Source organism: Colias croceus, chromosome 13 (assembly GCF_905220415.1).
Source record: "Colias croceus chromosome 13, ilColCroc2.1".
Taxonomy (NCBI): Eukaryota; Metazoa; Arthropoda; class Insecta; order Lepidoptera; family Pieridae; genus Colias; species Colias croceus.
In genome coordinates, this window is record NC_059549.1 from 2,390,306 (window position 1) to 2,408,742 (window position 18,437).

The 18,437-nt window shown below is 33.2% G+C and overlaps 1 protein-coding gene across 1 annotated transcript in view; it reads left to right on the top strand.

Annotated features, from left to right (window-relative positions):
* LOC123696832 (lysine-specific histone demethylase 1A) overlaps positions 1-14,034 on the top strand; it is a 315,499-nt gene extending 301,465 nt beyond the window's left edge. The window contains exons 11-16 of the mRNA XM_045643207.1: positions 5,331-5,483; positions 8,550-8,662; positions 9,737-9,860; positions 11,105-11,288; positions 12,291-12,418; positions 12,708-14,034. Coding sequence (XP_045499163.1) covers positions 5,331-5,483; positions 8,550-8,662; positions 9,737-9,860; positions 11,105-11,288; positions 12,291-12,418; positions 12,708-12,862 — 857 coding nt within the window. The 3' untranslated portion in view covers positions 12,863-14,034. The remainder of the gene's footprint in view (positions 1-5,330; positions 5,484-8,549; positions 8,663-9,736; positions 9,861-11,104; positions 11,289-12,290; positions 12,419-12,707) is intronic.
* The last annotated feature ends 4,403 nt before the right edge of the window (positions 14,035-18,437 follow it).

Consider the following 18,437-nt stretch of genomic DNA (forward strand, 5'->3'; position numbering starts at 1 on the left):
AAACTTGTAACTCTGTCTGTCTGTTACGCTTTCCCGCTTAAACCTCTAAACCGATTTTGATGAAATTTGGCACAGACAATCTGTAGACCCTGAGAAAGAACATAGGCTACCTTTTATTGCGAAATATGTACCACTGGCGAAGCCGGGTCGGACCGCTAGTATGTTATAATAGTTTTCAATGTTATGTTTTATTTCACCGTGTTTCGATGTATTATTTTTTTAGAAGGCTTTGCTACAAAGATATTGTCACTCATATAAATAAAAATAAATAACTAACGGGATTGTTTTTGTCTCACACAGAATAAGCTTTACCACGTAACACAACCAATTTTTTAATAAAACAAAAACGTTACGCGACGCCCAATAGATTGATGGCGATTTTCATATAGTTCATTTTAAAATCGCATAGCTGGTAAAAATTCCTGGCTACCACAAAGGCGAAATTGTCGGAACGTCCCTAACACCGCTGACAATGGTTCGTAGGCGCATCGGTATCGTATACACGGGGAATAGAATGTTCTAGAAGCACTAGGCGGTTTTTTTGGCGAGAAACTACGTATTTTTCTTTTTTGAAGGTGATCTGATCGTTTCTGGATTTTTATGAATGTTTATCGGTCTTGGTTTCTTTTAGAGTTGTGATTAGCATGTAAGCTCTATCTAGTAGTATGAATGGATATAACCATTTACTGCACACACACAGATATAACATAGATTTCGATAATTATTGATAACTGATTAGGTAATACATATAAAGTTGAATTTTAATTATTAATTTTCAAATTGACACTTCTAGTAACATCATGTAGCGATGCTATTGTATTGGGGAGGGTCGGGAAATTTCCAAAGAATTCAGATAAAGCCTAACAAAGTGCATGTATTGTTTTTGCTAGCACATGTAATTTTGTGAAAATATTCAATATTTATAAAAATATTGGCGACATAATGCGAAAAAGAACAATTTTAAAGAACAATTTTTGTATTGGTAATTCCAGTTCAAAAAATTTTTGTTCCTTAAGAATCCTCAAGCATGTAATTTTAATTATTTCCTAGTTTCGAATCAAACATTCCTCTTATCCTAATTACTGCATAAGATTTCCGAACTTCATTTTCTAGTACAGGTCGGACTGTATCAATGTGCAGTATTGTGTCTCATTTGAAAACAGCACGATTTAACGACGTTAGGTACAATGTAGAGGAGTGTAAAGTAAATTGGTATCTCTAGTAGGACGCGGGGCGGTCTTGTTAAACGTAACTTTTATGTCCATGATTGGATATTTATTTGAACTGGTTTAGCGGACCATTTTAGCAGTGCTGTGTGTGTATGTGTGTGGTATAAATAGATAGATTGATGGTTGGTGTTGTGATGTTCAAATAGTATCTAAGTATGGATAGGGAAAGTTGAGCATTGTAAAAATTGCATTGTCGTTATCAATAACGTGGTTTTTTTCACTACTCTTCTTTAAACAAGAGTTGTGAAGATGGTCCTTTTATTTTGATTTTAGATGGAGCATAATATATCGATGCCTATATTTTAGTTATTTATTAAATATATATTTGACAGTCAATCGTGTCTTGTCCATGTGGGCATACTTTCAAATACTGAAGGAAGAAAAGTGAAGACTTGCAAAATCTCCATAAAATAAACTTCTAGCACTATAAGTATATAAAGAAACTTATAGTATCAGAATAAAACAAAACAACTTCTTACAATTTATTTTAACCACATTTATTTCATGTCTTGTACTTTCAAGTATAATTCATACACGTCCAAAACTCTAGGACCCTTGTCAGCGTTCCTGCGAAATTAAAATATAAGATAAATTCGGTAATACAGCACGTAGGTAAGTGCTTTAGTAATATAAGCGTTTCCAACTAATCCCGTTGAAACTGCGCAATTGTTCGCCCAGTTGGACCATACCATTCGCGGTCTCCTTTTATTGTACTTAGGGCTGCCATACGTTAGGATTTCAGGCGCATGAGAGCCAGGGCTGTGTTGGGTTTTTGATTAAACTTGAATTGTAGCGCTATTCGTATGTGTCACGCGTAAATCTTGCTAATTCTAATAAACGCCCTTGGATTGTCTCGCGGAGGCTTTTGTTCGGTGTCGTACATTTTAATCATTTCAGGATTAGGTGTTATTTGAAAAGAAACGCGTTATTCTTGTGACACGCTTGGTTTATTGTATTTTTGTTTTCCTTGAATGTTTATTGATTATCTACGTTGATATTGTGCAGTAAATCTAGTGCTCATCAACTCTCAAACTAAAGCAATGGACTATAAACTAAGTGAGCTCACTTCGTCATAAAATTAAGTTGGATGCAATATTTTCGAACTCGGAAATATTGTTTACCGTTTTAAAATGGCTAACGTCTGGCCCTATTACAATTTGGTACTTTGTAAATGAGCTGACGAGTAAGTTAATATCGTTAACTACATAGTAGTTGCTACAACCGTTAACTATATAAAGAGTAGTTGCCAATTGTCAAGTATATGGCTAATATAAAATGTGGACGAAGATGGTAATTTATGGCTTTGTGAATTACAACTATGGTCTGGTTAAAATAATGAAGATAGTTTGGGTAAAATATTTAAAAGGAGTTCTCTTTTACATTTTACGATATTAGTACTTGTTTGATGCATAAAAATATTATATTAAATATAAGTACATTATTTTAAATCTGCTGTGTGAATTAAAAAAAATAAAAGTCTTATAAACTGCCCTTAACGATAGACGTAGGTATAATATCTCGGAATGTTTGATTTTTGTTGAAAATAACTAATTATCAGAACTCTTAAACAATTTTAACTGCATTCAGCACAATTAAAAGCTCTTCTTGCGGAAAGAAACACAAAAAGCAATTTCATTGAAAAACTGATTGCGACATCCCAAAATATACACGTAGATAAATTAAAAACTTATACAAAATGTCTCGTCCGATATAAATTTAAAAATTGACGTGGCACGTTGGCGAGCACTTTGTAGTTTTCAATTAGGTTGATGGCTGCGAGAGGCGAGTTGTCTATTGTAGTTTAATTTAATAACTTTGAGTGGATTTCTTACTGGCGACACTGGTAGTGGCCAATGCTCGTGACGGGACTCGGGAGTAGCAAGCTGGGAGTTAATATTTTAGTTCTTTAGTCCTCTTTATTCTGTAGTCAGATGTCTTAGAGCGATTTTACAGGGGTGTATTTAAGTAATAATTGTTGGTAAGAAGTTGCCAGTTGCACTAAATTTGACGTCATGGCGACTGATAGTGGCGATGTCCTGACCTAATTACACAGACAGGCCTGGCCAAAATAAAGGAAGAAACGACTTCATTGAAAATGAAAACGATTTCGGGAAATAAATTTCATATGAAATGTAGTTTAAAATTTTTTAGTTTATTGGTTTAATTTATCTTGGTTTTAAAATTACATTTTATGTGTATATTATTTTAAGATATAAATACAAATTATCATAGATAGATAATACATAATACATGATGACCATAAAATAATTTAGGATTCAAATGAATTTTCCTTCTGAATTTTGTACCTACATGCCTTTGATATTTGTTGTCACAAACAAACAAACAAAGTTAAATTTTATTGGTATGTAACACGACACTTGACCTTCTTACAAAAACATTATCCAAATAAAGCCATCAATGGAAGTCACGTAACCTGCACATTTATATTAATTATTGCCGCATCAGTGACCGCGTCCATCGATAGTGATCAATTAACATCTAGCATTGTTTTAACACAGGTATCGTGTTCAATTGATTTGATTCCAATGTCTCGTGCCGTTATTTAATGGCTTTGTTAGATAGAACGCGTTTTTTGTGCGCGTCAGGGCCCTAACCTAACGCCGCGCTATGACGCCGTATACAGTACGGCACTACCTACACGCTTCGTTGTGACAAAAAGAACGTATCGCGCGTCAGTGTAGTTGTTTCGCTCATGTTTTGACGGAATATTATTCAAGCGACAACCCAAGCAGAGGTTCGTGATCTTCATTACCACCAGAGTGAACCTTCCCTTAACCCACGCGTCCCCGTTAAGGCGTAGTAGCTCTTCTGGCTAACATCGAGAGAGAGAGAGACACAAAAAAAATGCCCTAAAAAAGTGTTCTATCTGGCAAAGCCTTTACAGTACATTTTTCATTAAAATTAATGACACACTGGTGGCTGTCACAGTTCGCAAGGGGGCTCATCAATTTACATACTACCGGATCGGATACGTCCAACACACTGCGTGATATCGACAATACAATATTTTTTGGGATATACACGTATCAAATTATATTGCAGATAAATACAATTTGATACCCGATATGTGTATGATTAATTGATAAATTGTAAGTAATTATTTTCTTGGGTTCGGGTATTTTTCATTGTTTTCTTTTTGTTGTTATTGTTGTTGTTGTATGATTGGTTGCTGTACGAAATTGTTTGTGTAAAATTTGTTTAAATTTATTCGAATTGTTAAATATAATTTAATTTGTAGAATCACCTTCGCAATAAGTAGATGAAGTTTTTATAGTACATAATAAGTAATCTAACAATAATCACTAAAGATAAATTACTGTGAACTATAATGAATTAATGATATGAAATTATCAATTCGAGCATGCACACTCTACTTGTATATCCCTCAATAGCATACAAGTACAAGCTAGATTAAATTCGAGTGCAAATCATCAGCTAAATCGCACACCAATTTTGCCCATATACCACCAACGATGTCGCAAACAGCTAATTCATTACACGTTATAAGTATCAATTGACTGATCGATTTTTGGGGCATTCAGTATAATCCCTACGTGAATATCTCCTCAACGTCGCATTCGTATATCGTAATTGAATTTAAATCCATCACGGGAACTGGGTCGGGGAGCGGGGTCAATGGCCGTTTGACATAATTGTGGCCGCACCAACTTTATTGTCCCATAATTGGAAATATAATTCTGGTGTGCAGTGTGAGGTGCATTGGGGCTGCTTCACGCTAGAATGCGTTTATCGTTAATAAAAAGTTACAGATTATACGAGTATTGTAAGATAAAGTACGAAATTCTATTGAAATTATGATTTGTAGCACAAGATTTACTGAAGAGTATGCTAGAGATTTTTAATAACATTATTCACGATCACAATTATTGAAACACATGAGTTAATTGTTTTGCCTGGAATATAATAAAAACACTCTTCTAACATAAAACAATTTAATTGTAAAGTTATTCCCACCTTATGCATACGGATATAACCTAAAGTTCACCAATGTTTTACACCCACTAAGAGTACCATAACAGTTATCATAACTTCTTATTCAACGATACTTTTCTTCAACAGTTCGCAATGGATACTCGTGCGTGCCCGTGGCGTTGGCTGACGGGCTGGACATCAGGCTGGGCACCTCCGTCTCGGAGATATCGTACGCCGGTCCGGGGGTCACCGTGAAGGCGGTCAATCCGAGAGCACCTGGACAAACGCAGACGTTTAAAGGTTAGTACATTATAGTTTTAATCACAGGATTGGAACAAACTACATCTGTATGTAGTTTTTTTGGTTCCAGAAGAATTTAATTATATTGACATGTTTGGAACCAACTTGCATAATCAGCATTCAAAATTCAAAGTGTAGTAGGTGTCTTTTTTTAAACTGCGCCATTAAGTTATCGTCCTGCTTTATATCCAGCCATTTAATTAAACAGCTAGCTATTATATTTAAATTTCAGTAATCTGAATTTATTTGGTAAGGTATTATTCGCTATTAAATCAACAAGAAATTTAATTTAAAATATATTCCTAAACATCAATAATAACTTCAATTTTAAAATCGTCAACACATGAGATAAATGTTCATCTCATTAACACTTTTATACACTACACATAAGTTTATATCTCCCTAATAGTCGAGATTATTGTACTCGATACTTGTTTTTGATTAATCATTCTGAAGTAATGCCAATGAGAAATGCTCGTATCGTTAAAACTTTATACGAATCGCCGCCTCATGCCTCTTAAAACTAAATTATGCAGCGTCGACACTAACATATGAACGTAATCTATAAACTGTCCATTGATTCCGATATAATTTACACGATTTTTTATTCAGAAACGATCGGAAACGATTATTTATCGGATACTTCGTATACTGTAGTTAATAATACGGTGATTACGTTAAGATTAAAACGCGTGGTAAATCCGTAGGCTCGGCTTAGCTACCGTATCGGCTTAGTTTTAAATGAACGAAGTTCGGTGGATTGACGGTTATTAGGCTCTTGTTGTTAAAGTATCTTTGTGCTAATAAAGGTTCATGTTTTATGATTGACAAACTGTAGTGAACTGTGAAGACTTATATAATATCGTGAGCGGTAGAGTCGTCTGAAATAAAACCAGGGATAATTGCTTAGTCGAATAAACACTATTAAGTAATAATGAGAAATACAATACTCATACAAAAATTACTATGCGAATACGTACCTAGTTAGACTATTCCGAATAAATATCAATAACATATAACTAAAGACATATATCTCTAATTACAATCGACAAAAATAAACAAAACATATTTTGTAACCAAAGTATGTTTTCAATCTCACAAACAATGAGTGCGTAATTAAATCATAAAATAAAAAATGGAGGAAACATTGTTGAAACAAGGCATCCGTGGTCATATTAAGGGATGTTATAAGAATTTACAACGCGAACGGGCGCCTAGTAATTTTCTTTATCGCGGCTGATTTGCAAGTCAAAATCGCTAATTTTACTTTGATGAGCCGAAAAAATACGTTCCGGTTACTTTACAAACTGAAATAAGACAAAAGGGAATTTGAAACTGCTCCGGAAACAGAGTGACGAACTTTGGGAAGTTATTCTAGTTAATATGGCCTACCATGTCAATTCAACTGTATATTTTTAACTTAAGTTTATATTGAAAGAGATACAGATATAGAGATAATTTTTAAATTACGCTACTAAAGTTTATTCAATCACTTTTTATTTGCTGGGAATAAAAATTTTTCGAAAATGTATTTACCGTAGACATGTTTATTCTTTTAAATATAACATAAAGAAAACACAATTGTATGAGACCCGATTTAAAACCTTTCAATCGGCTTATCCAACTAATCGGCTGGTTTAAAAGGTGACCATTTCAAAGCGTTTGCAAAAAGTTCAACGTATCACACAAACCATTTTTTCACAAACGCATTCATACAGTACAAAGAATTGTTCTCGCAAAACCGAAACATTGAAGACGTCTATTTTTCACTCCATTAAAGTGAACTAGCAGAAACATAAACCGTGTTCGTTCACTTGAACTGTCACAAAGGAAAAACCTCCGCAATTAAAGTGGAGAGCGCTTTATTTAGCGTGTGTAGGCCTCGGCTTTGTTGGTTCGGTGGAATCCTTCTGGAATGTTCCAGAATGTTATTCGATAGATATAGATGATGGATGGCGTTTGATGGGCGTGCAATACGTATCGCAGGTAACTTTTTTAAGAATATTTTGGAAGGTAACGCGTTGGTTGACTTGATGCGTCTATTTCTGTAACGATTTTTGATTGGTGGCGGAACGGTTTCTATAAATAACTGTAGGATTCCTAAAGGATTGGCTGCAAATGTTTTTTCTTTTTAATTCTCTATAGGTAAAAGGGCTACTGAAAAATATGACCGCTACATATCATTGTGTAGTATGTACAATGTACATGCTGGGTTGTTGTACACCTTTAGCACGAAACGCATTAATCGTTATGTTTATTTTTTATTTTAAGGTATTATTATGTTGTCTATTTCTATTATATAATCATATTATTATTATTTAATTTATTTGTAAAAAATAATTATAATGTGCATGATCATTATAGTGTGTTTGTATGTGTGTGTTTTACTAAGTTTTCCTTACGTAAAGTTCTATTAGTTAGAACGGTATCCAATGCACGCATTTTCTGTTCTCTCTTTCATTATTTTAAAATATTTAATTATTCACGATTTGTTTGGATTAAACTACCATAAAATAAAACTAAATACATTTTTCATTTAACTCGGACATTTCAACTATTAAACGGGTGTCACAAACACTCGAATTCAATTAAAATCGTTTTGAATTTATACAATACAATATACTTTAAAATTAGTGCAATTTTTTATAAAGTTCAGAACTTGTTCAAATATAAAAAGGCTATTATTGTAATTGTATGTTTTGGTAAACAGTATAAGTATATCACCTTTATATAGTACACTTCATTAAAAACGTGTTATATACCTTGGCAGCAAGGCACTCAAGACAGCTTTTGGATCTAGTTTTTTTTTAATTTTGGATTTCACAACCACGCCATATATTTGTAATCTAATAAAGGAACATTCACGCACATAATATTAGTAATCTAATAAAGGAACATTCACGCACATAATATTATTAGATAGGACGCAAGTGAAAATGAAAATGAAAATGAGAATAAAAATGTAATCATTTTTTCATGAAAAATGAAAACATTTTTTCATTTCATCTTCATTACCAATTAATGAACATTAATGTTTTGATAATTCAAGTAACTATTTTATTCCAGGTGACGTGGTATTATGCACTCTACCACTGGGCGTGTTGAAGATAGCCGTAGCGAACAATGGTCAGAATCAGCAGAACTTTGTGCAGTTCGACCCACCGCTGCCTGATTGGAAGGTTTGTCCGTTGGTTGATAGTTTGTGACGCTATAAACTAAATATTAATAACTAGATGTGCTCCGCGGTTTCACCCGCATTGCTCCGATCCTGTTGGTCTTAGCGTGACGATAGCCTTCCTCGATAAATGGGCTATCTAACCCTGAAATAATTTTTCAAATCGGACAAGTAGTTCCTGAGATTAGCGCGTTCAAGCAAACAAACTCTTCATCTGTATTTCCCAACTTATACCAGCTTGATGCATGTCTATCCTTTTTATACGTTATTGGTGTTTACTGTATTATAATAGCTACTCTAATAATAGATAGTTTTTTAAGTTTCCTTAATAAATTGTTTGAAATCTGTTGAGCTTTTCTTGACTAACTAACACGATTTTCTTTCTAGAATATTAATACATAATTATAGTTAATAGATCCTGTCGTATTTAATATTTACAATTTACATGTAGGTAGATTATAATGTATAATCTCTTCATATTTATTTGTTTCTCTACAAAATAACTCTTGATCCGATTTGCTTGAAAATTTGTGGTGTGGATTATGTTCTATAATAACTTAAAAGCAACCATGCGAACTTTTAATCCATACGTGTACTTTAGCCACTAACTGAAGGAAAATTGTATTAAGTACATACTTAAAAGGTCGAATCTATTTGAACTTTTCTTTCAAAATCTTGTGTTGGCATTATTAATCGATATAATATATACTAAACCAGAGGTCCGCCCCGGCTTCGCCCGTGGTCAAATTTCGCAATAAAAGGTAGCCTATGTCCTTTCTCGGGTATCAAAATATCTCCATACCAAATTTCATGCAAATTGGTTCAGTAGTTTAGGCGTGATTGAGTAACAGACAGACTTATAATATTAGTATGGATTATAACAACAATTAATACGAGATCCAATGTGAAACAATGAGTCTTAGTAAAAGTTAAACGGCCTAACGCGTCTCTAAATTAATAAGAACTACTTCAACAATATTAGGGAACACATCTTAGCAAACTTCAATTCGACTTGTATGTAACTATGTATACAATAGTGAAGTGACTTTAATTAAAACGTCACTTAATTAATCATCAGGTGGCGGCCATAAAGCGACTCGGCTACGGGAACTTGAACAAAGTTGTGTTGTGCTTCGAGCGCATTTTCTGGGACCCGAGCGCGAATCTGTTCGGTCATGTTGGCACTACGACTGCTAGTCGAGGTGAGTAATATATTCCTTTGTTTATTTTTCTATTGTGTATGTTGGTATTGGTAAGGTAAGTATGGTATGCTCTAGGTCAAATCTCTACAATTGGGAAGGAGCTGTCTACGTATATGTAAGTCCTTAACGTCTAAAATACTTCACTGATTTAGATAGAGTTTATTCAAACTAATTCTCATCATCATAGGTCAGTTAACCCATTGATAAAATCTATTGACTAACATAAAAAGCGCTTGTAATTGCAAAAAATATATTTTGTAAAATCCATGCCACTTGAGAATAACATTTAAACTGTTAAAAATAAACCTACAAATTGAATGATAAAAGTGGAGGCTTGTTAATAATTCCCCGTGCGATATTATTTAAGAGGCGGGCGCACGCAAAATATATATCAATATTAAACTACACCCAAAAGCCACAAATTAACCGGCACATCTCGGCTCCCCAAGGATGGCACTCGTAAATTATTTCCCGGTGTAAATAGTGTAAAACGTAGAAACAGCGGTGGCCAACGCGATAACGAATTAAAAGCTGAATAATTTAACGCCAGTGAGCAACCCTGAGGGGAGCCCTAAGCGATAAATCACGGAACGGGCCGAGACAAGACATTTTTTACGTTATGCTTTAGTACACCTCCTTGGTTCGTTGTGTACTCGGCTAACTTCATTAAGGTGTTGGAAATGCCGGAACAATGTGTAGTGCGATGGATTTTTTCACTTTGATTCAGTGTTTTCGGGCGTAAGCGTTACCTATCTGATTTTGATAGCGTGACAGAATTATGTGGGAAATACAGAGACGCTTGGTGAGGCCGCTTGACGGAATCCAGAAGTTAATTGGGTGCTAAGATTTTAACTCGCACAATGAACGCCTGTGAATGGAATCTGATGGTCTGATATGTTCTGCTTTATACGAAAAAAATAACGAACAATGTTTGCTTATACTTTTAAGTTTTAATTCCTACCGAACTGATACTTTCCCATTACTTTTGGTTTTAGCCTAATCACTTATATATACTAGATAGTTGCAAGCTATGTCTATTGTCCATCGATTTTTATTTGATGGTGTAGTTTAATGTCATCAACGTTATCGACCTTTATTTGTTCCCACTGCAGGTTCTTCGAACATTTAGAACATAGGTAAATTCTGACTTTATTTTAATGGTTATGATGATATTTCGGATTTTCGATATCAAGATGTTATCCTGCAATAAGAAAATATTATTATAAAAAGATTTTTTCCTCTAGGTGAACTGTTCCTCTTCTGGAACCTATACAGTGCTCCAGTGCTATTAGCACTGGTGGCCGGCGAAGCGGCTGCCGTGATGGAAAACGTGACTGATGACGTCATAGTGGGCAGATGCATCGCCGTGCTCAAGAGCATCTTCGGTCACGCGGCGGTGCCGCAACCTAAGGAGTGCGTGGTTACTAGGTGAGTTATGTGTTTATAACTACCCGCGTTTTCTGGTTTCAATCGGGTTCATATGGAAAATAAAATATACCTAGCCTTTATATTATTGGTCATGTTTTTTTTCATTATACATTTTTTTATATTTGTGAGTTACAATTTTACAATGAAATTTAAAAAGAGGTTATTTTTGTTCTATTAGAATCAGGTATATCGTCAGAAATATACATAATATTATCATTAATCGTAATGATTACTAGAAGATGCGGATAAAAGATCTACGTTGAAAGATTTATATATAGATGGGTTTCATAAACTTACCTTTATTAATTTATCTCCGTCACTTTTGGAAATATACGTTGAATAATTGAAGCCATTAACATGAATATATTGATGTGAAATATTTATCGTTTTCACATTATTGTTAAGTACGGACCGTGCATATATCGTACGCAATATATTTCTATTAAGAGACACGTTGGAAGCCCTCCATAATGTATGACGCTGGCAAGAATAGCTTGATGTATGTTTTCGTATGCGGATCGCAATTCAGGCGCATTGTGCGAGCAACATAAAGTGGAGCGATGTACATTTGCGTCTACGCAATTGTGTGGTAATCGCCTCGCTCGACCCATACTTTATGTGTCTAGGAGCGGATTCCGAGAGACATTTGACTTTCTAAGCATTTACATTTGGATCTGGAACGGAGCTCCTCTCATTTGCTACTCTCCTGGTACCTACTGGTTGACTTACTATTGTTTCAAAGTTTACGTGTTTAATTCATTGCCGTGACTTGTGACCCGCTTTTCTGGGAATTGAATTTTAAGCCTATTTGTATTGCCATTGTTTGAACGGATAGTTTTATTAGCTACCTTCGAATGGTGTCTTTGAATATCAATGTAAAGAGCGCGTTGACCTTTTGTTTTTAGGTGAAACTGTGATTCACGCAGTTTGCTTAGATTTTCTCCTTTAAAGAAAATTTATGTAGGTATATACCTAATTATTAAATCATTGTTTTTTATACAGATGGCGCGCAGATCCATTCGCAAGAGGCTCGTACAGTTTCGTAGCTGTCGGCTCGTCGGGTGCGGACTACGACTTGCTGGCGGCTCCTGTTCCCGATGCGTCGGGTGAAAACAGGCTTTTCTTTGCTGGTAAGTTTTTTTTTATGGCATATATAATATACATATATTATGTACATAACTTGTTGCTGATGCTAAAGTCAAAAATATTTGTGTATACTCAATTGGCCCCAAAATTAAAATGTTCTTTAAGCAGTAAAATATCAATATAACAAGTCTAAGTCTATAAACTTAAGCAAGGAAAATTTTGTAACACAATGACCTCGACTTCTCATTTTTTTTTGTTATAAATAGCCATAAATGTATTTATTTCCACTCCAGTAACAGATATACATCTAATAATTATTATTTTTCCCACCAGGCGAGCATACAATGCGAAACTACCCGGCCACAGTGCACGGGGCTTTCCTCTCCGGTTTGCGCGAAGCGGGTCGACTTGCTGACCTCCTGGTACCTCTGCCTCCAGTAACTAACGCTACTGTGGCCGCTGCTACCGCTAATGTTAACCACTCTTGATGTAAGGTGCCGTCTAAGTAGATGGTTTAATTAGAGTAGATTATAAAGTTGGAGTAAATTACTTTTGAGTTAGAGTAGCTTACTGTTGAGTTACACCAGTTACTAATGCTACTGTCGCCGCTGCTACCGCTAATGTTAACCACTCTAATATTATGATAGAAAGGTGTAATAAATTAGAGCAGTTTTGAGTTAGTACATTACTTTTGAATTTTGTTGTAGGCTGAGATAGAAAAATTTAACCGTAAGCTTAAAAGTTTATCTTGCGTCTACTTTTGAGTAAGAAAAATAACTTCAAGTTTCTTTTCAAGTTTTTCACATTGTAATTTTCATCAACCTGTGGAGTTTTGTTTTGGAATACATTTCAGTTAGAAAATTTAAGTTGTAAGTGAATTTCGTTTTCTAAAATTGTATTTTTGTAACATGACATAAAATTTGTTTTTGTCGTGTACGTAATATTGTAAAACTTAGTTAATAACGTTTGTAAACAATATTTGAAATGTAATAATAAACTTACGAGATTGAAAATATAAAATGTTATATTCTGATCCACGGCTAGAATAAGATCTCCCTTAAAATAAGCCGGTTATTAAAATATTGTAGAGTTAAGTAAGTTTATTTTTGTATTGAAACTACTTATTGATTTTCTTTAGGATATTTTCTTATTAATTCTCATAGACTGGCCAACTTCATATTGTAGTTTAAGATCTTTAGTGTAGTTTGCTTTTTTATAATATCTTATTGATTTCTGTGCATTAAGTTAATAGGTATTGACATTATTGCGACGGCAGTAAACGACAAAATAATATTTAAATTGTTTTTTCAATTTTATTTTTTTATTATAAGTCTGTATTCTTTATGTTAGCCAGTCCTAAAGTTGTATCAATTGTATCGTAATACGATTTAAATTTGTATTTTTATTATAAGAAGTTGCATGTCTATCAAATATTTTTCTTTTAATCTTAGTATTGTAGGATCTCGATAGAAGGAAAGGCTTTTTAGTTTTAAGTGAAATAATTGGTTTAAATAAATGCGATTCATGATGATTGTGATTTGGTTATAATTTGTCGTAAAATGTATTTTCGTTTCATGCCTAGAATGTACTTTTTTATTTAAGTATTGTGATTTGTGACTTGTGCCTATTGACTATAGGTAATAATAAATAATGATTTTGATTTACTTTTTGTTTTATTTGAGAACCAATAATCTGCTACCATTTATTATAAGTGAAAATCGAATGAAAAAATAGTCTTATAAGCTACTGTAAATTCATTTTCAGACAGAATTAATATAAAATACTCGTGACTCTATACTATCTGGAAAAATCTTCTTTAGCAACTATGGAGTTTCTTGTCGGTTCTTCTCCATAGATACTGCTTTCCGAATCGGTGGTAAATGTTAAAAATACTTATGTAATGACGATTCGAAAGTGCTACTAAATAGTAGTCTAATTAAATAAATGATTGTTTGAGTTTGAGTTTATCACTTTCTCTGTGATAAACAACAACAATTAAAACACCAAAATTACTAAACCCTATAAAACATTCTTATACCTTCACACGGACTACGACACCAACATCATAATTAACCTCAAAATTCTCCAAAACAAATATCTTTACAGCTCAATAAAAGCCACCCCGCAATATATTCCGAAGTCATAAAATAAATTACGTCTCTAAACAATAACAGAAATTCCGAGTATTACAAAACGCGGCATAAACGAAATTAATTGGACTATTACTGGCTAAACAAACACACCTGCCTATCTTCACCTGTACAAGATGTTATAAAAACAGACTTGAATCTTTTGAGGACAGAAATTAGACTGGTTTGACGATTGGGTAGGAAATAAAAGGAAATGCAAGTGTTACTTTCTTTAAATGAAGTGACTAAATTTTATGGGTCAAACAGGTAGGTATATAAAAGAGTAAGTATACTTATAATAATTTAGGTAGGTATTCTATTCATGATAGTTTGGTACATTATAATGTTTTTTTTTTTTATTATTGATAAGAAACAGTCACCGTCATGTCAGTATCAATTTTTTTTTCGTTGAAATAACTAACGAGGTAGGTAGGTAGTCTAGAGATTCTTGACTCGGCTACTACCTAATTTTGTCTCAACGTGGATGAACCTGGAACACTCGGTGTAAGTAAACAGCAACCAACTATTTAAAAATAATAGAAATCAGCTATTTAGGTAGGTACATAATATTTTAATTAACAAAATAAAATCTAACGATGTTCAATGGTTTTAGTTTGAACTGTACAAGATTAATTGAAGCTAACAAACCAATATAATTAAAAATGTTGCATCACAAACTTTATAGGCTTTGTTTTATAAATTATTTTACCCACTGGCTTCGGCTGAAGGATTTATGTCGCTTTTTAATTACTTTTTAAATTATTTTTAACAACTACTGGCCGTAAATTGAAACGCAGTGGATTACATTTACTGATCTTATCATAGCTAGTAAAACGTAATTCGAATCGGATTATTTATGATTTTTGTTAAAAGTTTTATAAAAATTCGGTTGTAGGTAATCGCTGGTAGAGAAATTAAATATTTCGTAAAATATTCAACCGCTACTTTTTCAGACATAAAACATAGATTTTTGAAACACATTTTAAATTAAAGACATAACTTTTTAACTAACTCTTGGAGTTTTTCAAAAAATTCTTGCGTAGGTACATGATTATAGTTAGGTAGTACTGATAAGACCTGTTTAAAATTTCAAATGCTTCTATTTTTTTAGATAACATATAAAGCAATAATTAATAGACAACTTTAATTGCCTAAACAACTTAATACCACCACAAAAACCTTTAATATAAGACTGTTTTAAAACCATAAAACAATTAATCAAAGAATCATTAGAACAGGAGGGGTTTAAATACTCCGACATCTTAATTTCGAATTAATTGCGTTGAAGAATATAATACCTACCTACTAATAAATCTAACATCGTTATAACACCATAGTTTGCTTTAAAAAATACCTTACATTGAAACAACTTAACGACTCTTCACTACAAACTGAAAATTGTACCTTATCCCAATTAGAATAAGAACCATTTTCTGTTGTTAATAGGACGAATTATATCTATTTTAGTACGCTATTAAAATTGACTAGACCACGCCCATTGATAAACACAACTGATAAACTGGACATAATGAAGAATTTTTTTTTCTCAACATTTTCACATTGTTGTCTGTTATGGAACAATAATTATTGGAGTAGCTATTAGAGCTAACTTTATTTTGTGTCTTCCTATTAGAAGATACGTAAATAGACAAATCTTTGGTAAATTCAGAATTCATAAACTAAGTTTAATTTTGATATTTTCTATTAATTAACAAACATACAAATATTGATAGGAAGTCATAAAAGTGAATACCTAAATAGTATTACTATACATATCATTGAAATACTGTCAAGGAATTGCTCAAGGATAGTAATTCTAATTGGATTAATTTTTCAATCCAGCTATCAAATAAAATTGCGTAATGCATTATAATTTATAATATTTTAATTATTTTTATGATATTTATGTAGGTAGGTACATAATATATAGCGAGCTATAGGTACATATTATTCAATTAGAATCAATATTCCTTTCAATCATTGTAGATGCAATAAAATACCGCGACTCCACACCCACCTCTGTCTTGACACTTCCCAATTAGTTCTGTCAGTAAAAATGACTACGTTGCGACTAAAAGGGAATTAATATCGGGGATCAGCTATTTGTACTTACCTCTTCCCACTTTGTAGTCCCTTCCGCCCTTCTGTAATTATGCATCAAGATAACGCTGTTTACTTAAGGATTTAATAAGGGTAGGGAACTGGGAAATATTACAAGGACGTGATCTTATGAATAGTCAATATACTGTTTAGAATATTTTCTTTCGGGTCGTGGAAAATTATGAAACAATTAAGTAAATGGGTGAAATTGCGTAGTAATGTAAGTATATATAAGTAAATGATGACTAATATTTTGTATTTAAAAGATATAATATAAAAGCTTTCTGAAATAGGCTGTATCTTGTATGTAGATTTACTGTATGTTCTATTATAGACTGCTTAGTTTTAATTAGCGATATAATAATATATACAAGTACCGGAGGAAACTTATTAAAATAGAGTTACTGAAAAGTACGGTATGAAGAGCAAGACTTGTAGATAAAAGATAATATTAATTAGTGTCTGTGGAATAGTCAACACATCAAGTACATAATATTAATTATTATTTATTATCGATACGCTGTACATACGCTCTATACAGCGTATCGATGGACCATTGAGTTTTAGTATAAAGGCCGCTTAAAGGGGGTGATTACTGATTAGTAGCAACGGGTACATAATCAAGCTCAAGAGTATTTATTATTAATTAGCATAATTATTAACCATAAAAACGTATTTAACTGATTTGTTTGTTTTGTATATTTACGGCATTGAGATAATATTACTTCGTATGGAGGAGACACCACGAACAAAATCTGTGCGCCATTTTTTACTCTAACTAAATTTTAAAAATTATTATCTATTTAGGTACTTACCGATGAAAGTTATTCCTTTGCACTTTTCCGTATTATTTGTGCAATATCGTAACACACACGAAGGCGTGTTTGATGCGTTCCACTTTAAAACAAATAAAAAAATGAGCGTGCAGTTACGCCATATGGCGTATGTTGAGCGGAACATAATTAAGTGATGTTGGCGGTGTCGTCTCCATATGTATATCTCAATGATTTACGGGGTTTTTCTCCAGTAACATTAAGAATCCTATTGTAACAAAAGGAATAATACTAAACTGACAAAGAATAGATTTTGAACTGAATATTAGCAGTTTTTGTTGCTCTTGAGTTGAATTTGTACACTGCCATCTATTGTTTATTACTTGAACTGTCAATGGTAAGTTAAACTAGTTCTAAGTTTTTTCTCTAGATGGCGCTAATAAGATGCTTCTGCGCAACTTTTAAACTGCGCCATCTAGTGTTTTTTGTTGATATTACTGAGGCAATCTATGTAGTTTTGATTGAATTTAAGTGTTTACCAAAAGAGGGCGCTGTTTGCAAAATATTAGTTTCATATTTTATAGTATTTTTTGCGTTTGATTTTATGCGAGTAAGTAATATAAGAATTTTTTGAAGAGAAATTTAAGAATTTTTCATCTTAAAAAAAAAAACTAAAATCTGATTTCAAACACATACACACACAGCCTACTCGTAGACCGTGTTCGAACTGTCGCGTTTAATAATATGATTTAGCCCGAGAAAATTAATTCAAAAGCTTTTCTGTAGACAATTGTTTATCGTGCAGCTGCTGATCAGCTTGATCTTAACCAACATCGGTACCTACTCGGTTTTTATCAAATCCATCACCAAATCAAAATCAGATCTTTGGTCTCTCCCACAGGCTACAAAAGGATCAGTAGATTTAGTACAGGAGTGGTTAGGTAGGTAATGCAGTGCCTCCTATAATGTAGAGTTGAAAGCGAGGTGCAGGTAGAAACCTCGACTTAGGTAACATTTAAAACAACAAAAGTATCTAAAACATGATATTAATAAATGTGTTC